This window comes from Amblyomma maculatum, chromosome 9, assembly GCF_055883805.1.
Source record: "Amblyomma maculatum isolate TAMU_Amacu chromosome 9, ASM5588380v1, whole genome shotgun sequence".
NCBI lineage: Eukaryota > Metazoa > Arthropoda > Arachnida > Ixodida > Ixodidae > Amblyomma > Amblyomma maculatum.
In genome coordinates this window covers 36,053,223-36,080,058 of record NC_139352.1, presented here as the reverse complement: position 1 = coordinate 36,080,058, position 26,836 = coordinate 36,053,223, and the positions used below count along the sequence as shown (strand labels likewise).

Below are 26,836 nucleotides of genomic sequence, written 5' to 3'. Positions count from 1 at the left end.
GAGTCCTCGACATCCACCTCATCTGTACTGCAGTATGAACCAGGGTCTCAGGGGTGGGCCACAACGACAGTGGACGTTGCAGAGGTAGATGGAGCCGCGTTGGTAGTCATTGTAACGGTTCCGAGGTGACGACAGCTGCGGAAATTCAGCTTGGAGTCGGCTCCTATCCGCGACCTCCACCAAAGATATTATGGGGATGTATTAGTTTAACGTGCGCTTCGAGAGGCAGAATTCGACGCACAGACTTCAAGGGCCGTAGAGCAACCACACTGACTGCGTCGTCGTCTTCTGGAACAACCCTTCATCGTTCACACCCTCCTCGGTCGTCGTCGTCTGCTATCACACTACTTCGCCGACCACGCGTTCACCGGTAACAATATTCTACACCTCCCTTGAGTTTAATACTTAACTGTGATCGCCTCCCCAAACAAAAAAAGTGAGCGAAGGGCTTTGCAAAACCGTGTAATTAGGTGTCCACCCCCCCCCCCTCAATAAACCTCTTCCTTGTGCCATTTCAGTATATGTCAAATTACACTCGATTAAACAACCCTAGCAACACGCTTTATAGCCACGTTAATGATTCCTGGCCAGCGCCTAAGGGCTCTTCTATCAAGCAGACAAAATGGATTCAAAACACTCGTGAAAGTCTCTCTAAACTTCAGATATCCTTATTAAAAATGGTTTGCTTGCTTTTTACTGAATGACATTGTAGCGCAGACTTGCTGCTTTCACGGCTTAAAAATTGATGCGTACGCAAGACGTTTATTACCGATACCTGCCGGTTATGGCAACACCTGCCGTTTCGGTTTTTATGTTTTTATGCGAAGCATATTGCTAGAGGTAAACCACAGCCCTTCGTGATGGTTACGCGCCGTGCAAAGAATGTGGAATGCTACGTCACACCACGTGATACGCTGACGTCACGACAGAGGAGAGACGGGGGACCGGCTCGCGCCGTCGGCTGCGGTTGCACGCCGTGCGGACCACGTGGTATGGTGACGTCACACCACGTGATACGCTGACGTCATTACAGAGGAGAGACGGGGGACCGGCTCGCGCCGTCGGCTGCGGTTGCACGCCGTGCGGACCACGTTTAACCAAGGAAAGAAAAGTTTAGCCAAGTGTAACCATGGAAAGCCGAGTTTAGCAATCAATATGCTACGCATCTGACCAGGCTTAACCAAGCTAAGCCGCAGCCATTTTTTTTTCATCGTGATATCATCAAACACTTCATGTAATAAAGAAGGATTCGTCACAGGCCGCTTCAAAAAATTCGCAAATGACACTTTCCCAAGATGGCTCCTAATGCGCACAGGCGTCTGTCACAGACTACTCTGGCCAGCGGCTACCGTGCACGAACCGTGGAGGCATGGGGTCTACTTTACGCCAGCACCTTACCTCCGAGTGCGCATGTGTTAGTACGTTAGGGAATAAGAATAATTTCGAAGAGTACGGAGAATGTACAAAACATTTAATTATGACCAGGGAGGACAAAGGTAGGAATTAAAAGAACAAGGGCAGGATACAAAACTAGGCAAACTTAAAAAGCGACAAAGAGTGCAAACACAAAAACTATCTTCAGCAATTAGGCAAATAAACAATGAGTACATTCTATGATGGCAGCAAGATAGAAAAAGAAAAGGAAAAGTTATACAGACATATATTATGCTGAGGCATGCAAAAGGAGAGAAAAATAAAGAGCCTCTGCCTGTGCCACAAAGTATAACGGGCTAGGTTATACAGACATATATATTATGTTGAGGCATGCAAAAGGAAAGAAAAATAAAGAGCCTCTGCCCGTGCGACAAAGTATAACGGGCTAGGTTATACAGACATATATATTATGTTGAGGCATGAAAAGGAAAGAAAAATAAAGAGCCTCTGCCCGTGCCACATAGTATAACGGGCTTAGGTTATACAGACAGTCAGACACGGTGAAAAATGATCGTCAACGGGTCGCTTGGCTCGATGGCTTCTGCCTCGAAACGAGAAGGGCTACCACGACGCCTGCACTTCGGCCATTAGCCCGCCGCAAATGTACCACACACCTTCTTTCTCTGCGTGCCTCAGAACGACTGTGTCTGGTGTGCTCCCGTTATTCAGAGGCACGGCGCTCTTGGTCGGGGCTCACGTGGACTTCGCCCGCGCACAGAGCAGCGATGAATGGCCCTAAGCGGACGGGACGCTGATCCCTGGAAGCCTTCCTCCGGCTTCGTCATATATCAAGCACGACTGCCTCCCGCTGAGCGGACGGCGCCAAAATAAAGATGTTGGTGGTGGCATGTGACAGCATCATATCGAATATTTTGCGGCTTCCTTGTTATCTCAGTGCGTATTGCCTTGGCGTTGACGCTTGCGTGTTCGTGGATAAATCTGAACCACGCAATGTAAAATGTGCGCAACTAAAACTATATTCAACCCGCGACTAGTGATGCGTCAAAAATGGAGGAACCAATTATTATTTAGCCGACTAATGTATTTTTTATTGTCACCCTCGGCAACCTTGCCGCTTCAGTTCCATCGTTTTTGTTGATGCCGATGGCTTTTTGTTACAGACCGATATGAAGCCCTTCTTCGCAGCATTATGTCAGTTGACCTTGCAGGCTGTGTGCGGGTACCGCTAGTAGGCTATTCAGCCACTATTTTTCCCTGCTTGTGACGGCGTCTACCCACGATAGCGGCTTCGCACTCGCGCATTTGAAACCCGCTGTATAGCCAACACAGTGTACCAAAGGACTGGGACACCGGCGATTTATTTCGGAGGCACACTACGTGAGTAGAATTATGTTTTTTTTCTGCGCATCGCTCGCGTTTGGCGTGCACATATACTGAACTGCCACATGCTCCTATTGGGACTCCACTACGAACTTGATGATTGCCGTGTGAGAGCCTTCGCTTACAATAAAACTTTTATAAACAAGCTTTCTCAAGCACGCCATTATACAGAATAAAATAGTTACTAAAAATGCCCAGTGTTTCGATAGGTCTTCTGCGTCTTCATTTGTGCACTGCAAGTAGAATTTTTAGCTACGGGTTGTTGAATCCTTGACCACAGTTAGACAGGCACAGAATTGTTTGCATTAAGACACAGTCAGCATGTGGTGTTAACAATTTCCTGAGCGATATTCGAGCATGTTTATCTCTAAATACTGCAGACACTTTCAAGTTCTTGTGTATATAATGAACGCATTCGCTTTTTATGTGTCGTATCTCAGAAGTTGTCGGGTTCCAACTGCGCTGGCGAAAAGAGTGGCAGGTCTATTATTTGACAGTAGATGCTAACTGGTAGCGAACTTTCACTGCATACGGAATTTCACTAGAAGGTAGGGGTGCCATTAAGATATACGCATTCAATGCGTTCTCTCCTATGCACGCTTTTGTCGCAGTTACTTGCTCTAGTCTTTCTGTTGATCGCCGTATTCACAAACCCGATAATCGTAAGGGGTGTTACCTATCAGCACGCTCAACCTTTGTCATTCAGTGTGATGCACTTGCCATCCAAGTGGAAGTTGCTTGCAAAGAAGGTAGCGCGAAAAGGCAGCAACTCATCCTGATAGGCACACAGATAAGTATAGTGAAATTCTTAGTGGAAGTGCTTGTTCAATGACCTTGTGGAACTGTTTATCAGGGTATGATGTATGAGAGAATGCCATAATCCAACAGTTCGAAGCAATGTTCAATAATAAACTGGTCATCTATTCAGCAACCGTCCACAGCGATAAGGCATACGATATAATTAACAGCAAGGCATTAGGAGTAGACATGACACTGCGCGCACGCATTGTCCCACTTTTTGCTTATAGGACAAAACTTTGATAATATCTCATTCTTTGCGTATTTGTAAATGACTTCGTCGTTTCAGACGTAGCTTCAGACGTCATTTACTATTCTCAGTAGCTTCCTGGCGTCGCAGACATTTAGGAACGGCGTATTTCGCTTAGCGGACAACGTTTGTCCTGCGTTGGCGATCTGCAAACTCTAACAGGTGTTCCAGCTTGGCTTTGTGCTCAAAATTACGGCGCTCCACTTCAGCTTGTAAAACTCGCACCTCAGCCTCCTGGCTTCGTTTTCTCTCCAGGTGCCTTTATCGATCTTTCTCTGCAGTCTCCCAATCCATGTTATGAAATCTTTCTGGTCGGATATCGTGACCATCACATGAATACTATCGCGAAAGTGCTTCACAGCACACATCAGCAAGGCAGCCACACTGTTATTCCTATCTGCTACAATACTAGACGACGTCGCAGCACTGGAATCATCCTGAAGGTACATTAATTCTTCACACTTACCGATACATAGGATTAAGCGGGGTCCAAACCGCGCTCACTTCAGAAGTCGTTATCTGCTGATCAGCCAGCTAATCAGATAAGATGGACGTTCAGTATTATACAGGGTATATGATATCAATGCCAGTTGTATGAGAGCTGAATGAGACGGGTGACATAGGATGTTGTATGACTGACGATATCACACTACTCATATGATCTGAAACAGAAATCATTTGACCTTTGTATGTGATCGTAAAAAAATCTTTATCATGCATGCATTGTTGAGATGATACACATCAATCAGCTATCACACATTTTCATACATTTCTCATACGTTTTTTTTTTTTTTTTCAACATGGTGGCTCCATAAAAATACGGCGAAGAGTGTTTGCTTGTTGGTCTTCCGTTCCTATAGAATAATTTTCAGGAGTAGTAACAGTAGCAAAGTGATTACTAAAGGATTTTCGAGTATTGTGCTTAAAAGCTCATGTCCATTCACCATGATTAGCGAAACTGGGCTATTTCCACCTCGTCCAAAAACGTTCTTGAGATATTTAATGGCTATATTTGGATACTGTTTTGTGATTTCATCGAAAAGGTGTTTATGTTAAAAAACGTTGACAATTATTAACAGAGCGAATAAATGATATTTTGAATTGTTTAAATTACCACACGAGCCCACGAAATTCTGATAATTATAAATTTTAGTTTTTGTCATTTTTTATGGTCGTAGTTTACCCAGGGCTTTCTTAGATGTATTCATAGGTTTGATTTTATAAATGAAAAGTGATTTAAGTAAATAGATACAAACTATGTTATGAATGGATTGTATTCATGGTCTTCAATTTTTATTTCAAGGGCTGACAACAAGTTCTGTGCATTATTTCCTCACAAAAGGGCGGAAAATTGGCTTCAGTAATTCTCCGCGAAAGAGTACGTTTTTGACATGAATTTTTGTTTTCGAAGCATATGGCTATGTGATATAAACAGGACAACGTTGAGTTGTGTCTGAAGCTACTGTGCCTGCGCGGCGGTGGTGGTGGTGAAAACGTTTAATAAAAATGGAGAGTTACGGGAAGGTTGCTCTGGGGTCAGGCTTAGTGCCCTTCCCCTCACAAACACTAGGTGGAGTCCCTAGTACGGGACCCCGGTGGCTTCCGCTGCCGCCATTGCTCGTTTGACCAAGGCCTTTTGGACTTTCAGGTCGGAGCCGTCGTTAAAGCCCAATAGGCCTTGGTCAAACGAGCAATGGCGGAAAATGACGGTTTCAGCATTTGTAATAGTCAGGGTAAGTGCGCACAATGTAGTAGTTGGTATTCTTGTCGGGGATGTAAATAAATTGACCAAACCAGACAAGTTTACCATTCTGACCAGATTGATATAGTTTGTTGCCTTTGAAATGTTAAAGTTGAAACCCCGACTGCAAGAGAGAAAGTTCTTTTCAGAAAAAAAGTCCAAGAGTGGCTGAAAAAAATCATATCGATGTAATATTTCCATTTGACGGAAGATATACCGCCGCTACTATTTCATGTCTAGATTTTATTATTTCATAATAATTCGTTAGTCACTGAAATGTGGTATCAGCACTCAAGTTTTAATTTTATATTACATGTACAGCAACGTCTCCCCCACTGCCTGTCTGGGCGCTTATGAAAAAAAGTTTCTCTAACCTTTTAATCCGAACATATTACAGCCATGAAAATACTAATTCCGGTAGCTATTAGAATGGTAAATCTAAACGAAAACGTTTTAAGTGATCAGTATCACCTTATTTCTGGCTGAACTGTATTTATGTGAGGAACAGATATGCACGCGGATTCATGAAGACTGATAGATTAAGGTAAGATAAACTGCTGATAGTCCATGGGAAAAGAAATTGTCAGGTCTAAGAGGAAATGAAGCGAACACGCTAGGTGCGCTGAGCTAAAACTTTCTGAAGACAGCGATCGCTTGTTATCAAAACCACAGGATAATCATCGGCGGGTTTGGCAAAAATGTTTAGATTTTTTGCTCACAAGTATCTCCAGTTATGTTCTTTTGACGACCGTTTAAAGATGCGTTTTTCAATGATGGGCACAGGTGCTCATTTACATACATGGGTTCGGAATCTGTGAAACCAAGGTCCTCGCTAGTCATACGCTATTTCTTTACGTTCTTTAGCCCTGCATCACGTTTGGTTCTGCATTTAAACTGGACGGTGATGTCGCTTTTCTTAGTCTTCATTGTTTGTAAACAATGCTCAATTTCAATGTCAGACGCTTAAATGTGCTCTCTAATGGCAGTGCCAATACGAGAAAGAATGCCTGGAGTGCTCTGACTTTATTCACGTGTGACACCTTGGATGACAAAATCGCATTGCCTAGAGTACTGTTCTGACTGCAACAGACTGCTGTCAACATCATGAAGCTTGCTTCCTACTCACTGACATCTCTCATCCAACACATTGTTTTCCGTTTCAAGAAAGTGTTCTTCTCAATCTCAGCGTCTATATTTTCTTTCAATTCATCAGTCGTAGTGTGGCCGTTACCCAGTCTCACCGTAAGTTCCCTCTTTTCACTCGCGAATCTGATTTCGAAAACCTAGATTTTTTTTGCGGAATAATGTGAGATCCTGAAGCAATTCCTCTTTCGGACCTATAGTTATGCGCGCCTGTCAAATTTTTTTATTAGTGTTTGGTGTTAGTTTCGGGGTCTAATTTATGAAATCATACCTTGCCGGGGCTATTCGCATCGTTCGTCATCATCCCGTTAATGTAGATAGTAGGATTCTGCACGCATTTCTTTGCTCGTTACGGGACCTATTGCATCGGTCTTTTCGCCCATTCGATCTTCAGGTGAGTCTCACTACTATAGGGTCAGCAGGTGGGCTCTATGCTAGACGCTATAGCTTCTGCTGTGGTGAGAGTCTACCTGTCATGCAGCTTCTCTCCACAATGCGATATTATACCCCATAAATGCGCGCTACATGCATTTACGAAACTCTTTTTCTCTGCATTACCATTTTCAGGATGAGCTCCAAACCGGGCAATACATCTGACACGAAAAATATTTAAAGCATTCAACTAATTAACAAGCACTGCTTCATGCATGCTTTTTCCGTAGACAAGAATATTACTCAGAGTTCACATTTGTCTACATCAACCCACAAAGCCAATAATGTCCGACGAAAGTTCAATTAAAGTCCGTACGTCCGAAGCCGGATCGGGACATCCGCCGGAACGAAAAAAACACCCCGGAAACGGTCATCTGAATTGTGATGTCCGTCAGGTTTACGCGAGATCATCTTTCTTGGAATAATATTGAAACAATAACTTCAGAAATATATTCTCTCGATCCAGAACCAATGAGTTACGATCGTGTGTGGGCACTCATGAGCGCACTTATATAATGTACCAGTAAAAGGCACCTCCAATCGTTTAGATTTATATCAAGTTATCAATGGTCTCCTTTTTTCGTGAGAAGTTATCTATTTTCGAAGCCATCGAAGCAGTTCCAAGTCGTACAGAACTGCGCCGGGTTTTCGCGAAGCTGCTTGGACGCGATCACTGCGCTCTGGTCCTATTTACTACATTCCTGATGTTACTACTGGCCAACAAACATCCTCCATTCATGAAGTTCAATCGCAGATGCATTCAATCAGCTCTTCGAGCGCATGGCGGAATATGAACTATGTTATATATGTTCGCATGCTTACACAAAACAACCATCATTGACGTTTCATCTGCCATGCTTGATAACATATATCAAATGTTTAGATGGTTTTGATCTTTTCTTGACTCAAAGAGTGCAATTAATAGTGAGAAAATTATATTAAAACATTTTGGATAAAAACGGCTACATATTGTTCGTTGTCACACAAAGAAAAATTAATTTGAAGTTTTATTCGGTGTAATGCGGTAATATGTTAGTTAAGTTACTGGCACCTGCTTAGAAAAACATTTTTTCCTGTGGCGGCTAGGACGATGCCTCGGCTAAGCCTGCCTAAGCCTACGCCCGCCATAGATGCTAGCCACTCGGCGGGAGTGCCCGTGTTCTTAACGCAGCTTCGCGCATCGATATACGTTATTAACAATCCGCAACATCTAGCCGTGTTCTGGTAAGTGCACATCTCATAATGTACCTAACATTTATTTAAGTAGTTTTCATACTGTCTAGTAATTAACAGCGCATATTTGATTTTCAGCATGGTTCTTTTGGTAAAATGCGTCTAACGTACAAACACCGTCATCAAACGTAAAATGCTTCTATGAGTAAAACTGCTCGCTTATTGGTGCTAACATTTTTCACACGTATAGCATACAACCGTTTATCAGTATTAATAACAGTTTAGATTATGTACTTGCCTGATTAGACCACAATTAGTTCGAAAGCCATGTCTTCTGCAGCATCGTTGCCGCAGCAAACCATATGCAGCCTCGGTATTTGAGTCGTCGTCCACCGATGCTGCAGAGTATTTCAATCCGTCCTGGTCGTATCAGGCAAGTGAGTTATCGAAACTTGTATTGAAAACGATAACAGTTTTGTACCATCTGACAATTTTCAGCGCAATAAGCGGGCGGATTAATCGATATAAGTATGTTACTATGCAGGTTTAGGGTTGCCAGTTGCGACAGTCAGAACACAGCTCTGGTTACACTGTTTTCTTGGAGCGGCAATGCTGTTATTAGCTTTGTAGACACTAGTAGTAACATAATCCCGTTATTTTGTTGCCATTCGTGGTGCCAATGTTTTTCGCGACGAAACAATTTGGATTTCTCAGTGTGGTATTTAGAACTGCTTTTCTCCTAGCAGATGTGAGGAGCCTACTGTCGGCCTTAAGGGGCACTGCTGAGGCTGCCCCCAATTCGTGGCTGAGGAATTCACCGGAGCGATCAGCTCAGACCTGCAAAAGCATACCTTACTAAGCACATTGTATTTGATATATGTACATCTCGTGAAATAGTATTCATTCCACTCACGACTAGTTCTTTAAATAAAAACAGTGGCCTGCCACGGCTTAACAAAGGAATGCATGCAAAACTCACGCGGATTGGCTAGGTATGCAATGTACTGAGAAAGATCAGAGAATTGTCCGTACCGCGCTCAGACGTCCGCGGAATATCTGTATATGTCCTGCGGTTTTGTTTCGGGTGGTTCTTCGGACGTCCGAGAGGCTACTTCGGAGGCAAAAGTGGATGGCCAACAGATTTCTGAGCGTCTGAAATGGCCGAGCCGACGGTCGCCCGTCGGATGTCAAATGCCGCGCGGTAAGTTACCTTTTAAAAAGATAATTTAGACAGAGGCAGCTAAGACGTCGCGATACATATACAAACGCCGGATATATTAAAGCATTATACGAACACGTCTACACTGCCCAGGCGTAGCGTTTACTACTCTGGATCCGCATATCCTGGATAGGTTGATTCCTATCTTGCCCCCATATAGAATGAGAACCGCGGGATGGGGCAGCGCATGCAACCTGAGCCTATATCATGTGCTTTCATAAAGTCCCGCTATCCGCCGCCCAATAGGGATCCAGCCATCATCCCACCCGCTACAATAACATGTTCCAGAAGCGGTTTTTCAACGTTTTGCATGCTCCGGCCTCGCCAACACTTGTCGGAGTTTTTGTAGTACGGGGCCCTTAATTAAACCTTCTTGTGCTAGAGTCTTTACCTGCGGATACCAAAGCTAACTGAATAAATAAGACAGCTTCAAAAAGCTCAAATTGCGTAGCCTCTGAGCAAACTGCGTACACATCATGGCTTTCCAAGAAACCGAGGTTTGTCAGAAAGCAACGCTACATGCTTCTCATTACACTGACACAAAATTTCCAGCGCTTAACCGAACCTTTTGAGAGTGTAGACACCATTGTGAATGCGAGGCGGCGCAGCCAACTCCACATGGCCCCACTTATTAATCACGAATCCTAAATGCGCTTGTGTCGCCTCCCCTCAGCTACGGGGCCGGAGGGTAAGGGGGAAGAATCGCGTGCTTGGCCGTGCTTGCGAGTTCGCATACGTTCAAATGTGTCGCAGATTATATTTTTTCGCTGTATAGTTGGGACATGTGTGTCCAAACGTATTGTATGTGTCGGAGCCCCGTATAGCCATTCCTTATAGGAAGAATGCACGCCGCACAGCGCCGGAAGAGAGTTGCAGCCTACATGATGGATATGCGCACGTCCAGTTATGGTTAGCTCTATTTAATAGAAACCATCTTATTCTTCACACATTTTAGCGGTGGCGAAGGGTTTCAGGGCGCCCAATATCTGTACAAAAGGATGCGCGATAGAACATCGGCCGCGGCTGCCACTTTTTGATGAAGGCAAAAAGCGAGGCGTCCGTATGCTATGCGTTAGATAACCCCAGAGGCTCGAAATTTCTGGAGCCCTCGACAGGGACATCTCTCACAGCTTGAGTTGCATTGATACTATAAACCTCATGAACCAATCTACCTTCTTCATAGCAAGTCTCTTTGCGGAAATCACAGTTCTTGAGGTTGCCATCCGTGAATTGTTTTGGTGATACTTCACAGTTCAACTGCTCCGCAAAAGTTCGGCCGCAGCTATGCACAGGCCAGCAGTAATTGTTACGCTTTTTAGTGCAACATGAATCCACCACTAAATGACCAGTGCCGGCAATCACATTTACAGTGCCCTTCGTCACAGCATCGATCATTGTGTATTATTGCCAACGCGTCGGAGAGCGTACAGTCGGCTTTTCTCAGGCCATACCATCGAACGTGGTGGCCGCCCCGTAGTCGCGCGAGTGTGTTCCAGGTATTAAAGATAAGTGAGAATCCTTAGGTCCAGCTTGCTTTACAACGTCTTTTTGTAATATTCCTAATGAATCGGGCTATAGTTTCCCTAAACTCGTGAGATTGTGCTCGTGGGCTTTAACATCTTTTTAAGTCCGGCGTTTTACCTTAGATGGTATCTCCGTATAATCGACAGTATTACGCCGATCATATTCAATTTGCTGATCGTCAAAGCTACCTCTGGTCCATTTTTACGCTCACACTAATTCCAAGCCTTACCTGGATGAAAACACTACATCACACTTTACGAAGAAATCGCATATCATTCAGAGCGTGACAGTGAGCGAAAATAATGAAAACTATCTTTTTCATACCAAGTTAGGCTCTTGTACACTTTTGATTTTTCCGTTTATTGAAGACGCGATTCACAACTTGTACATTTTAAAACGTGAGATACGTTAGGTACTGTTTGTGAAGGGGAATCGTATGTGCACTGTCTGTAATGTAATTATGCCTTCAAATAAACACTGTGACTGTTTATTTTTTTTTTTGTAGAATTATTTCTGTGGAAATTATGTTGCAAATTTGAAAGCCGCAACATCAATGGTGTGAGCAATTTTTAAATTTTCTTAATCATCAGTCAGGTTTGAAGTACAAAACAAAATCAAAATACGCACTTCGAGCCTGCGTGAACACATTACTCATTCATACAACGGCTCCACTCGAATTTCAATACCTCGAAATAGATCCAACATGTCTACGTTATGACCAATACGAAAAAATGTAATTTTTGCAGCCAAACCCCATAAAGCCTCGCCATATTACACAGAATAATGAGGCAAACCTTCAACATAAAGAGTACCTTCAACTTTTACAAATCTTGCGATAGTTACTAGCCTCAGTTCGGAATAGGGATGGAGCGAATGCTCTAAAACAGCATTCTTGTAGAATAGCACCTGCATATTGCTGATTCATAAATTTAGATTACCATCTCCTACTTCTACAGGAACCTGCACTCTCTTACGTTTATTACCACTCGATCCTTCAACTCTTATAAAAGGAAGGCAACTAACAATGCAAAGTGGATCATAAAGATAAAGTTATCTGGTCCAGTAAACGTAATTTTGAGACCAAAGTGCCTTCGACATGAGCATAAGAATAGGGTAAAAGTTCAAATAAATATGGCAGCTCTTTTTTGCAGTGCCTGCATTCGACATAAATCAAGCAATAAAACACTTCCTGAGGTCAGAATCTGCTATTTTTTATTAAAATTTCAAGAGGGATACGCTCTCAAGACTGCTGTTAAGGGCACAATATTTAACACCACCCTTCCTTCTCCTCCAAAACACAAGTGTACACTGGGACAATAAAAAAATGACACTGACCGCTCTGGCCAACAGCTGTGAAGTGCAAACAATGGAAGCATATGGGCCGCTTTACTCAAGGACATGAGCTCAGAGCCAGAGTTAGACCAAAGAATTTCTTTGACTTGTCTGCCCATTTGCATTTCCTATTTGTCCCTGCCTTAATGAATTAGAAGAAATTCGAGGAGTGCGGATAAGATAAAAAAGATACAATTACTAGCAAACCGAACACAAGGCAAGAACTAAGGGGAACATGAGTAAGATACAATGCATACGCAAACAAACCTCGACAACGGACACAGCCAATAATGTCTGTCAGACATCCGGCTAACGTCCACACGTCCGAAGCCGCAGTGGGACATCCTCTGGTAGAAGGAAACACCTCCGAAAACGGTCATTCGAATTTGAACATGAACCTGTAAACAGCCGAAAACGGGCATCCGAATTGGGATGTCCGTAGGGTTTACGGTGGTCCATCGTTCTCAAAACAACATTCAAAGTTGCTTCAGAAAAAGTATCTCGATACAGACCTCAAGAGTTCCTGTGTGGGCACTCATGAGTGGGATGGACTACCAAGGGAATTTTCGACCTGAGGTCACTCATTATAACGTCCACGCACCACTAAAAAATCAATAGTCCCTGCCAGGCACTGCAATTTATATCAAGTTATCAATGGTGCTTTCTCGCGAAAAGCTATCCATTTAGTAAAGTGTCGAAGGAGTTCTGGGGCATTCAACAGTGCGTTGGCTTCTTCACGCCGCTCCTTGGACGCGCTCACAGCTCTATGATCCTATTCACTACATTTGTGATGTCACTAAGAGCAAAGAAACGTCCTCAACCCACGAACCTCACTCCCAAATGTATTGAGCCAGCGCTGCGAACGCATGGCGGAAGATGTGCTATGCTATGTATGTTCGAATCCTTCCATCGAACTACGGTAATGATAGGAACGAACAATCGACGTTTCAACCGCCATGCTTGTTTACATATCGTAGATGGCTTCGGTCTTATCAGGACTCAGTGTACAAATAATAATAACAAAGTGATGCTAAAATTTTTTTAATAAAATGCTGCCTAACATTCATTGTGACACAATCAACATTTATTTCGAAGTTCTAATTTCTTGCATAATTTTAAAGGAACTAGAGGGAATGAAATGGGATGTCATGGGAATTAGCGAGGTTAGCGGGCCGAATGAGGCAAATACTGTACTGAAGGACGGGCAAGCACTGTGTTATCAAGGTTTAACGGAAAAGCGACAAGTAGAAGTAGGTTTCCTTGTCAACAAGTATATTGCTGGTAATATAGATGAATTCTATAGTATTAATGAGAGGGGGGCAAGCCTCATAATTAAGCTTAATAAGCGGTATAAATTGAAGGTTGTACAGGCCTACACACCTACATGTAGTAAGGATGACAGGCAGTTGAAAACTTCTAAAAGATGTAGAATTGGCAATGCCTCATAATTAAGCTTATTAAGTTGTAAAAATTGAAGGTTGTACAGGCCTACACACCTACATGTAGTTATGATGACAGGCAGTTGAAAATTTCTAGAATATGTAGAATTGGCAATGCCTCATAATTAAGCTTAATAAGCGGTATAAATTGAAGTTTGTACAGGCCTACACACCTACATGTGTTCATGATGACCAGGCAGTTGAAAACTTCTAGAAGATGTAGAATTGGCAATGCAGCAAAGAAAGACGCAGGAAACAGTACTAATGGGTGACTTCAATGCCAAGATATGGAAAAAGCTGGCAGGAGATCAGGCAGTGGGTGACTATGGCATTGGTTCTAAGAATAGCAGTGGGAGAGTCGCTAGTTGAGTTTGCAGAGGGCAATAACTTAAGAGTCATGAATACCATCTTCTGCAAACTGAATAACCGGAAGTGGACATGGAAAAGTCCTAACGGGGATACTAAAATTAAACGCTCCATATTGTGTTTTAAACCCGCCGTTATCCAGGATGCAGAGGTAATCGGAAAGGTGCGATGCAGTGACCAAAGGATGGTAAGGCCTCGAATTAGACTAAATATGAAGAGGGAGCGATACCGTTTAGTACGAAAGAACTCCATCAATGAATTAGCTGTGAGGGGGAGGGCTGAAGACTTCAGAATGTCGCTACGGAATAGATATTTAGCTCTAACCGAGGATGACGACATGTCCTAGAAGCAATGAATAATTTCAGAGATATCGATCACTACAGAGTGCGGTGTAGAAGTAAATGGTAGGTTAGTTAGAGAGGATACCGGTAAGCTGTCTAAGGAGACGAAAGGTTTGATTAAGAAACGCTAGAGTATGAAAGATTTCAATCCAACAGACCAGATAGAATTGGCAGAGATATCGAATGTAATCAATAAGCGCAAAGTGGCCGATATAAGGAAGCATAACATGGAGAAAATTGAGCATGCTGTAAAGAACGGGGGAAGCCTTAAAGCCGAGAAGAAGAAATTAAGCATAGGCAAAAATCAGGTGTATGCGCTAAGGGACAAAGCGGCCAATGTCATCCCGAATATGGACGAGAGAGTCAAAGTAGCCGAAAAGTTCTGTACTGATCTTTACAATTACCAAAGAAGTCAGGACAATAATGAGATTGGCGGTAAGGGAACGCAGTAAGTCGTTCCGCCAGTGACGAAGTACGAAGTTAAAAACGCATTAGAAACTATGAACAGAGGGAAAGCAGCTGGAGAGGATCAGGTAACTATATATTTGTTGAGGGACGGAGACGATATCGTGCTAGAAAAACTGGCCAACCTGTACACGCAGAGCCTGGTCTCATCGACCGTACCTGAACCATGGAAGAACGCAAACAATATCTTGATTCATAAGAAAGGGAACGCTAATGACTTGAAAAATTACAAACCAATCAGTTTACTGTCTGTTACGTATGAAGTATATGCCAAGGTAATAACTAATAGAATTAGGATAACTTTAGACTGCAATCAAGCAAAATATCAAGCAGGCTTTCGGAAAGGGTACTCTACTATCGATCATATCCATACCATCAACCGGGGGATAGAAAAATGCTCGGAATATAGCTAGCCCTTATGCATAGCATTCATTGATTACGAAAAAAGCATTCGAATCAGTAAAAGTCTCGGTCATGCAGGCATTGCGAAATCAGGGTGCAGACGAGCCGCACGTGAAAGTGCTGGAAGATATATATAGATATATAGGAGCTGCACAGTAACCAGAGTTCTGCATAAGGAAATAAAATTCCTATAAAGAAAGGTGTCAGGCAAAGAGACACGATCTCCCTAGTGCTATTGACATCTTGTTTATAAAACGTATTCAAAGACTTGGAATAGGAGCAGTTTGAGATAGGGGGGACTGAGAATACATCAGTATTTGGCGATTTGCTGATGACATTGCTTCGGTAAGTAACTTAGGGGATGAACTGCAAAGAATGATTGACCTAGACAGAAAACGTAGAAAGGTAGACTTGAAAATCAATATGCAGAAGACTAAGGTAATGTTCAACAGCTAGGGAAGTAACAGCGGTTTAGGTTCGGTTGCGAAGCTCTGGAAGTAGTAGCCAAATATGGTTATTTAGGACGAGTAACCGCATATCCGGACCATGAAACAGAAATAACAAGGAAAATAAGATTGCGATGGAATGTATTTGTCAAGCACTCGCAGATTATGACTAGCAGCTTAACGCTCGGAAGGAAAGTATAAACAGCTGCATCTTACCTTTACTTACCTATCTGGCTGAAACGGGGAGGCTAACCAAGAGGGTTCTACTTACGTTGAGCACCACGCAGATAGCAATGGAAAGAAAAATGGTAGGGTTAGCAGTAAGAGATCGGAAGCGTGCCGAGTGGGTCAGAGAAATGACTCGTCACTGACATTCTAGTGCAAATCAAGAAAACATGGGCATGAGCAGGACATGTAGTATAAAGCAAGGATAAGCGATGATCACTCACGGTAACAAACTGGATTCCAAGGAAAGGAAAGCGTAGCAGGGGGCGGCAGAAAGTTAGATGGGCGGATGAGGTCAAGTTCGCAGGGGTCAAGTGGATGCAGCTAGCACATGACCGGGTTAATAGAGGAATATGGGAGAGGTCTTCGCTCTGCAGTTGGTATAGTCAGGCTGCTGCCTGCTGCTGCTGATGATGATGACGAATGCGTTAACATGCTACATGCATGCTACACATGCTTCTCTGCGCAACTGTGTTCGTCGGCTTGCGTGATTCACAATCCAGAATATCTAGCCATGTCGTGGTATGTAAACACATTTCAATGCACCTATCAGGGATATTTAGGCGCACTTCAATCTATCTAGTAATTAACAGCACAAAATTTGGTTTTGAGAGTGGTTCATTTGGTACGAGTGCTCCAACGGTCAAGAACAGGATAATGCTCCTGACTGTTAAACCGCTCGCTTATTGACGCTGAAACTCGGCACAGGTAAATCATACAACCATCTGACATTCTTGATGACTGTTAAGATACTGTCTCTGCCTGATTAGACCATATTTCGTTCGAAATCCATGTCTTCTGCAACATTGTTGCTGCGGCGGCTCATAAGCAGCCGCATTATCTGGGTCGCCGTGCGCCGATGCTGCAGACACGCACTTCAGATTGATTCTGATCGTATCAAGCAAGTAATTTTTCAAAACTGATATAAAAATGATAAAGTTATGTATCATCTGCCAGATTTTAGCGCTAATAAGCGCGCGAATTAGCCGATAGAAACATGTTACGATTCGCGTTTGGCGTTACAAGTTGCAAGAGTCAGAACACAGCTCTAGTTAAAATCGCAGGCTTCCCACTGTGTGTTTCCAGCGGCACTTCATGTATCTTAAAGACACCAGTAGTAATCTCATCCCATGATTATCTTGTCATTCGCTGTGGAAATGTTTTGCGCTATGAAACAATTTGGAGTTTCAGTTTGGTATTTTGAACTGCTTTTTTTCCAAGAGCAGTGAGAAGCCTACTGCCGAACTTAAGGGGCACCGCTGTGGCTGCCACGAAATCATGGCTAATGCATTCATCGGAACGATCAGCTCAACCCGCAAGAGTACATGTGATTAAGCATGTTCTTCCTGACGTATCTACATCTCGTGAAATAAATCTTTCATTGCGCTTACGAATAGTTTTTGCACTTACGAAAAAATGCATATGAAACCAAGCGGAGGTCCTAGTTATGCATGCTACTTTGTAGCGTCCGAGAAGGGTCCGTATATCTGCGCTAGGGACGTCGGATGGAGGAACTGTGCTTGTTCTGCGGTCCTGCATCGAATGGTCCGTCTGGTGTCCCAGGGACGACATCAGGACGAAAGCCGGATGACAGACGGATGTCCGAACATTCGAAGCGGCCGGACCAACGGTCGTGCGTCGGATGTCAAATGCTGTATGGGATGGCATGTTATCATAAAAACAATATTAATCAATTAGGCAAAATGGAATGGTATAATGAATTATAGGCAGCAAGATAACACAAGGAAAGTAAAATTCATACTGACATTCAAACACTGAGGGATGATACTACGCACACAGTGTGTAGCGTGCTCCGGTTATTCAGCGGTGGTGAACGGCGAAAAGTTGTGAAGACTCTGATCCCTGCAATATTCCTGCAGGCTTCATGGTATCTCTAGCGTGTATGTCTCGAGTTGCACCAGCGCACAACGCCAAAATAAGGTTGTTGGCGATGGTCTGTGACACGCAGAGAGAAATTTGCCCGGCGCTTCGCTCCTTGCGCGCTCTTGTAGGAAGGTGATTTGTGTCATACGTTTAGACAATGGCCATGCCCGCGTACCTTTTGTCACCCCTGACGGACTATACAAATTCAAGGTCGTGCCATTTGGCCTCTGTAACGCTCCTGCGACCTTCGAGCGCATGATGGACTCGCTTCTCCGTGGCTTTAAGTAGACAACGTGCTTATGCTACTTAGATGACGTTGTCGTTTTCTCTCCCACGTTCACAAGTCACTTTGAACGGCTTTCTACGATACTGGCAGTCTTTCGCCGCGCCGGTCTTCAACTCAACGCAAAAAAATGCAGCTTCGGCCGCCGCCACATCAAAATCCTGGGACATTTGGTTGACGAAAATGGTGTGCAGCCCGACCCTGATAAAGTTCGTGCAGTCCGCGAGTTCCCTACACCACGTAATACAAGTGATGTGCGAAGTTTTCTCGGGCTCTGCTCCTACTTCCGTCGCTTCATTCGAAACTTCGCTGACCTAGCACGTCCCCTTACCTCCCTTCTGCAGAAAAACGTGAATTTCTCGTGGAGCCATGAACAAGCTCAGGCCTTCACAACGCTCATTTCCGCGCTCACCGCTCCTCGTGTACTGGCGCACTTCAACCCGTCTGCGCCTACAGAACTGCGCACCGACGCTAGCGGGCATGGTATTGGCGCCATCCTTGCCCAGTACCAGCACGGCCACTCTCGTGTGATTGCCTATGCCAGCCGCCTTCTATCTCAGTCCGAGCGCAATTATTCCATTACGGAGCGCGAATGTCTTGCACTTGTTTGGGCGTTGACCAAATTCAGCCCTTATTTGTTTATGCGGCCCTTCAGCGTAGTGACGGACCATCATGCCTTGTGTTGGGTGTCATCACTTAAAGGGACACTAAAGAGAGAAAGGAAGTGGGTTTGCATCAATAGAATGCCAGTTCCTGATTACAAAAAGACCACTCTTACTGAAAACAGAGCTGTTATAAGGTAGTAAAGAAGAATAACAGAAATACAGGTATCGCCACCACAGCCAAACGGCCGAGGCTCGCAACTACAAATCACGTGACGCGCTAGGGATCCCGGAGGCTGACAAATGCGAATTACGTTGCATGTTTGAATGCGGTAGTACGTTTTTTCTCAAACATGATAACACGTTTTTATCATACGTAAACGACGGCGAAAAGACAACGTAAACGTTGCAAGGCAAATACAAAAATATACTTGGAGGCGCCACAGGCGCCCACTTCAGTTTTGGTTATGTTTCGGCTCAGGCATTTCGTGCGCACTCGGATAGTTTGTTTGAACCTGCAGCGCCTGAATTACAAGCTTGGAGCAGCAGATGCGCCTTGAGGGTTCCCATTTGAGCATTCGGAGGCACGAGCGAGCGAAATCCGCTACCGCCGACACGCTCCTTCGTTCACACTTCTGCGCCAACATATCGCCGCCGTTGCCGCTTCGACTGCGACCTGACCGCTTGACTGCAGCTACGTACGCCACGAAAAGCATACATATGCTAAGTACCGAAGGAAAAACGCATTGTCATTCAATTGTTCACTAAATCATGGCACATCTGACCAACATATACTGCGTCAACAAGACCTTCAACGTGCTATTTGCAGGCGTCGTAAACAAAAGGGGCATACTTGCCGCTCATACCAAGGAGAGCGTCGATATATTGCGCTCGTCGCCCGGCGAAAAAAAGGGCCTCGGGTAAAAAGTGAAAACTAAAAATAACAAAGCACCAGAAATACATTACAAAAGGTTAAAAAAAAATCAATTTAAAAAAAAACTGACAGAAGCAGTGAGACTCGAACTCGCTACTGCGTGATCCGTAACGTTCGGCGCTAACCAATCGGCTACGCCGCGCTGCAGAACCTTGGAAATATTTCTAGTTTTTATGTCATGGCCCCATTTACAATAAAGTGTTTCTGCTAAAGTGTTTCTGCTGCCGGTCTAAAAATTACAACTTCTTGATCATCGGCGCATGCTGCCTGCTCTCACGTCTTGCAACTAATGTTCTGGATGCCTATGCGCACTATATTGTGCACTGGATCCATTTTAACATGTGGAATTTCACAGCGCTGGCAAATGTAGTGGCGCCGGCACTTCGGTCATGTTCTGCTACCGTGGACGTAATTTTCGCTGAACACGGAGCTGTAGCACTAACCTTGAAGGAAAAAAGTGCGACGAAGCTTCAGAACTGACAAGCGCAGCAGCGAGGACACTATTTTGCTGGTAACTAAATCTTATTTGTATGTAAACATGTCAGAAAGCGTTGCGATGACCGAGGGCTCGGTTTGTTTATACACAGTGCAAGAAGGAGCGCAAAAGCTTGAGAAACATGTAAAGTATTGTGCATTACAAGCGCTCTATGTTTTTTTTTTCTTCCTTTATGGGCCCATCGCTCGGTAAATTACTCTCTTCATCGTTTTATTTATTTCGGCTGAGGCCGTCAATGCGAGTATGCTGTTGCCATGTTGGCCCTTGAGGGATGCGACACCGCGGGCCGCGCCGGCTCGCTAGCTATCACGGAGTCTCCGCTTACGTCATAGTGTGCGTCACCAACTCCGACTACGTAGTCAGAGGCCACAGTTTGAATTCGACCGGCGGGAACAAGAAAAAACCTCAACTTCTTATCGCAATATCTCAGCAAATTCGATTTTTTGCTGCCGGATATGCGGCGACAGTGTCACCAAATGTGGTTTATTAAATTTTCATACCATCTTTGGCTGTCTTTAGTGTCCCTTTAAGGACCCTACTGGCCGCTTAGGTCGCTGGGCCTTGCGATTACAAGAATACACGTTTACTGTTGTGTACAAGTCAGGCCGCCTACGTCAAGACGCCGACTGCTTGTCCCGCCACCCCGTTGACCCTCCTGAACTTCCTGACAATACTGCTGACGACTGCGATTTGTCTGTTTCGAACTTTCTCCACATCGGCCTCGACCAGAGTCGTGATCCTTCCCTGCGCCCCATTATTAATCACCTGCGCAACGACAACACCGATCCGCCCATCAGTATGTTTGTGCTGCTTAATAACACATTATACCGACGCAATATGCGCCCAGATGGTGTAGACCTTTTGCTTGTTGTCCCGACACATCTACGATCTGCTGTTCTTGCGCACCTTCATGATGCTCCTACAGCAGGGCACTTAGGAGTGTCCCGCACATACGACAATGTTCGACGGCGATTCTACTGGCCTGGCCTCTACCGCTCTGTCCGTCGCTACGTCGCCGCCTGTGAGCTGTGCCAGCGCAGGAAGACCCCCGTCTCTTCACCCCAGTGGGCCCCTGCAACCACTCGCAGTTCCAACTGAGCCCTTTTCTCGAGTTGGTCTCGACCTGCTCGGGCCATTCCCCACATCGACTTCAGGGAACAAATGGATTACCGTAGCGACCGATTACGCCACCCGGTATGCCATAACCAGAGCTATCCCCACCAGCTGTGCCTCCGACGTTGCAGACTTTCTTTTGCATGACGTCATCTTGCTTCATGGTGCTCCTCCTCAACTGCTCACCGATCGCGGTCGCTGCTTCCTTTCTAAAGTTGTTAATGACCTTCTGCACTCATGCGCTACGCGCCACAACTTCACAACGGCCTACCATCCACAAACGAACGGTCTTACTGAGCGCCTTAATCGTACCCTGGCCGATATGATGTCAATGTATGTTTATGACCATCACCGTGACTGGGACGTCTCTTTACCCTTCATAACATTCGCTTATAACTCCTCACGGCATGGTACCGCCGGATACTCTCCCTTTTATCTACTCTTCGGCCGCGACCCTCTACTTCCCTTCGACACCTTGCTGCCTCTTGACGATTCCTCCTGCAGTTACGCTTCTGATGCCATCGCCCTCGCGGATGCCGCCCGTCATATTGCTCGAGACCGGCTTCGTGCGTCCCAGCGTTCTCAAAAGCACCATTACGATCTCCAGCACCGTGACGCCTACTACCCTCCTGGCTCCCTCGTACTCCTCTGGCTCCCTGCTCTACGTGTAGACATGTGCGAGAAACTTCTGCCCCGCTACGTGGGCCCTTACCAGGTCTTGCGGCAACTTACCGACGTGACGTACGAGATTATCCCTGTGAACCGCCACTCTCCGGCAAACCATCATCCAGAAGTCGTGCATGTCGCCCGTCTCAAACCTTATATCTCGCGCTCACCTGTGTAGTCTACGCACCGGGACTGTGCTTCTTCCGCGGGGGGGTATTGTTACGGTACGCAATAAAAGAGACGATGGCGAAGTGCTGGGCTAGTACAGAAAGACGACGCTGCAGCTACGTCTAGTTCTCCTGTGAGTGTGTCCCTGACGGTGAACTGTTGCGGCTACGACGTACCATCGCCTCCTAATATCTCGACGTGCCTCGTAACAATATTTTCAAAAGCTCTGTATATCCTCTAGATGATACATTTTAACTGATAATACAAAGAGGGCGAGGTTTGTGGAACGTCTGTGTTGGCTGGAGTGCAATTTAGGAAACAAATATGGCATTTAGGCCTCAGGTTGCCAAGTGGTTGCGAAGGAGTTCTGGATCTCTTGTCTGTGGGATTCAAAACAAAATTGGCAAAGCGGCTCCTTAAGCGCGTTTTCTGCTTTTGAATGATCAAACACGCGAGGTGCTTGTTTCGTAAAACCTTGCAATAGCGGGCTAAAATCTACAAGTGTTTGGCAACATATTTATATTGAAGTTTACATAGATGAATATAGTTTTTAACTATGATGTAAGCTAATGGGTTATAAATCTAGAAATTATGAAACCATTCCACTAACCACAAGTACCTCCATGTAATGCCGTCAACGTTTCACGCTTACAAACCAATTAGGATTCCCAAGATTTTCAAAGCAATGGCACAGAGTCCAAATGTGACAGGCAGGGAATCTTTTGCTAGTAATTGATATAGTCGGTATTGGTTAGTCAAAAAAATAAATGAGCTATTTTCTCCATCTGCCTCTAGGTACTCACGCTTTCAGCCGACTGAACAATTAGAGAGCATAGAGTTATTTCTTCATTGCGGTCTTCATGTTGCTACCGTACTGGCTTGCATATGCTCAGAGCATAGTCAGATCGTTTGTGGAGATTTTGCTCAATGTTTATAATACTTATATATGCTTAACAAGTCTGCACTTTTCAGGCGTGTCACACCCGAAATCACGGACACAGAGTGAATGTTTTTCTAGGTATTATTATACTTGGTATTGGTTAGCTCCGTAATATTCGAAAGCTCGAACGAATATGCTTATGAAAAGCATCAATATTTCTCGCTTAGAAGCGTATGTGATAGGAAACATTTTAATGTGCTTCCAAACAGTAGACATTGCATAGTCGTTTAAATATATTTCTTATAAAAAGAAACAATTTGCCAAACTTAACAGAGTCTAGCCGAAATAATCCCACCTAGGTTGTCGTAGCTTGTTGCTGCATGATACATATTTTCACACGATTAGTATATGAAAGCTGCTTATAGTCTGAAAGACCACAATGTGGCTGCTCACATAATGACAAATATAATCTTGCTTGAAGCATTGTTTTTACAGGGCGGCTGTTTGACGTCATTTGCTTCCTCTATATGTATGTTTTTTACGATCATTAGACGAGTAATTTCTGTGTAGCAATATGCCTACTCTTTTGTCAGCAGGTCCGGCCTGCATAATACATTTCATGACAATTGTACCACATGACTGAGTGCAAAATGCAAGCAAGCGTATACTTTAGTAACATCCAAACTTCCTGGACTTTATTTGCAGAATAGGTCAGCGTTCCTGGCTGTGGTCACAGGAGATTTCTCCACTGCTAATCTGCGCACAAACGCCTGGGTCAAGGCGTAACCAACACTGCCAGTACAGCCCCTAGCCCTGGCAATTTTTCATGGCAAGGTGCACCTTCACCGGCAGCAGACCTCCATGGCAAGAAAACCTGTTCAAGTGCGACCTGTGTGCGTACACTTCAGCGAATTTGGCAGGCGGTAACAGACACATGCGGGATCACACGGAACAGAACCCAGTTATAGGCTCCGATGATCGAATGGTGTTTAAGATTAAGCTCAATTGTGACAGTCATATGCAAAACCACACAACAGGACAAACATATAATGCTAAGGGGCGCCCAATTCACTCTCCTGAGCCCAACACCCCAAACCAGCAAACGAGCACGGCTGGTAGCGGTAGTCTTCGCAGATATGACAAGAGCCCTTCTGCATCTGCGCAGTCATCGCATTTAGCTGACCACAAGCGCATGCAGACCGGCGCACGTTCTTACAAATGTGACCTATGCTCTTATGCAGCTGCTCGGTTAACACATTTAATCGAGCACAGGCGTACGCATACAGGCGAGAAACCTTACAAATGTGACCTGTGCTCCTATGCAGCTCCTCGGCAAAGCGATATAAAGAAACACAAGCGTACGCACACTGACGAACGACCTTTCAAATGTGACATTTGTCCTTATGCGACTAACTATTCAGGACATTTATCCGAGCATATGCGAGCGCATACAGGCGAGAAGCCTTACAAATGTGATATGTGCCCTTATGCAGCTGTTCGTCAAGATCATTTAACTATGCACAAGCGCACGCATACCGGTGAGAAGCCTTACAAATGCGACATGTGTTCTTTTGCATCTGCTCACCCTTCGCAATTAACTGTACACAAGCGCACTCATACTGGCGAGAAGCCTTACAAATGTGAAATGTGCCCTTATGCAGCTGGTCGGCTGGCTCATTTAACTAAACACAAGCGCACACACACTGGCGAGAAACCTTACAAATGCGAAATGTGCCCTTATGCAGCTGGTCGGCTGGCTCATTTAACTAAACACAAGCGCACACACACTGGCGAGAAACCTTACAAATGCGATATGTGTTCTTATGCAGCTGCTCGCCCTTCACTGTTAGCTGGGCATAAGCGCAAGCACACTGGCTAGAAACTTTATAACTTTGACATGTATCCTTATGCAGCTGTTTTCTCTTTCCTATTAGCTCTGCGTGAGCGCAAGTAGTATGACTAGAAACCTTGAAAACACTGTATGTATCCTTATGCAGGAGATCGCTATTCACATTTAGCTGAGCATATAAGCGCACCGCACCAGCTAAAACTTTTCATGTGCAGCATATGTCCGTTTTCTTTGTCTAGGCTTCACTTTGAACTGTGCACAAGCGCACTCGCTCTAGCGAGGGACCTAAAAATTCGGCCTGTTGCCTTTTGAAGCTCCTTATTCTTAATATTTCACACAGAACCAGTGCACGGCACAGGCTAGCGACAGTATAAATGTGACGTTAGCGCTTTTGCACAGCTCAGTCTGCATTTAACTCAGCACAATGACACACAAAGGAAAGAGAGACCTTATAATTGTGACAAGATCCATTTTACATTCCTCGGCCTCTGCATTAACTCAACCCAAGCGCCTCAACACCAGATATTCACCTTTGAGATGTCCCGTTTTGCAATTTACCTGAACACAGTCGCTTGCACAGGCACCTAGGCTTCACGTCAAACTCGGCACAATGAACGTACACTAACAAGCGATCTCAGTGATGTGAGCTGTCATTTTGCAGCTACACAGTCTGCGACAGCGTATCTGCACAAAGCGGAACACACTGCAATATTACCCTTGAAGTGCTACTTATGACCTCATCCATTGTATTGTACTTCATGAGGTTTAACGCGTCATATGATGTATAGAAACATCGAAGGCTATCGGTGCAACATTTTCTCATTCGTGCGTTCATAAACCATAGCCTAAAGTTAGCATTTCTTTTGCCACAGGCTGTACATTCTAATGATTGACACCCGCACGTCATGAATTGGGTGCAATTGTGAATGTGGCTTAGAAGAGTCGAAGGATGTCTTATTCCTGCCTTTCCACGAACATCGACTGCCGCTTCTCTTGCTTCGAAAAAAAAAAATAATAAAAATACCTTGTTTTAATGGTTTATTTTTTTAGTCATTATTCACAATTGCTTAGAGCTCCATTTTATTCCTAATGATTTTAAATTTAGAGTTTGACACGGCACTAGTGCTTTCGTTGTTGTCTGAAAAACCTGTTGTATGAGTACATGAGAATATGTCTTTAGGAATAAAGGCATGACTGAATTGACGGCTCAGCGCTCTCACATTCTCTTCCAGCTATTGTCATTCTGCATTTTGGGTGAGAATTTGCCCATCTGGATGCAGCAAAGCCGGCACGTTTGCTTAGGCCTATTACGTGTGGCGTTGTAACGGGGCTGCGTGTCTTTAATTAGACATTGTAAAAGATTTAGGCACGAATTATCATATTTCAAATTATACAATGTCTTCAGAGGTCCCAAACGACACCTTGGATGTCCTTGTTAGGTATTCCATATGATGCATGGGATGAAAGACTTATAAAGCGCGTGACGCAGAAGCATTTGCGGCGCCAGCCTAAAGCGGGGCTAATTTTCTCTTCACTTCACAGGATTCCTTACTTCACGAATATCTAAAAAAAGCAAGCGCTGCTCACATTCCGCTACTGTAAAATCTCTCTTCACACCGCGAATCTCCTCAGATTCATTTCCCTCTCCGCCAAGGCGAGATGATTTGAACAAGGCAAGAGCAGAGATGGAGCGCAACGTAGGGGATTTTGAATATCAACCCGAAAAGCAGCGCACTAATGTTATCCTCATTTTATACTCTTTGATGCTCATGTCCTGGAGCATCAAGGGACACGAAGTGGAAGCTGTGACAGATTTTCTCTTCTTGGGCTCGATGATTGCCCCGGAAGGAGACTGCAGCCATGAAATTAGGAGACGCCTGCTTCTGGGAA

The 26,836-nt window shown here is 44.5% G+C and overlaps 1 protein-coding gene across 2 annotated transcripts; it reads left to right on the top strand.

Annotated features, from left to right (window-relative positions):
- Positions 1-2,734: 2,734 nt before the first annotated feature.
- Positions 2,735-26,155, top strand: LOC146178846 (uncharacterized). Of its 2 annotated transcripts, none has more exons than XM_084578580.1 (2): positions 2,735-2,772; positions 23,803-26,155. In XM_084578580.1, the coding sequence occupies exon 2, from the start codon at positions 23,924-23,926 to the stop codon at positions 24,974-24,976; it is 1,053 nt and encodes a 350-aa protein (XP_084434706.1). In that variant the 5' UTR covers positions 2,735-2,772; positions 23,803-23,923; the 3' UTR covers positions 24,977-26,155. The 2 variants fall into 2 exon arrangements, with proteins under 2 accessions (XP_084434706.1, XP_084434709.1); XM_084578583.1 differs by lacking the exon at positions 2,735-2,772 and adding an exon at positions 6,986-7,101.
- The last annotated feature ends 681 nt before the right edge of the window (positions 26,156-26,836 follow it).

Bases quoted from the DNA above. Each gene is read 5' to 3' on its own strand.
- LOC146178846 (XM_084578580.1), top strand. From the start codon at position 23,924: ATGGCAAGGTGCACCTTCACCGGCAGCAGACCTCCATGGCAAGAAAAC.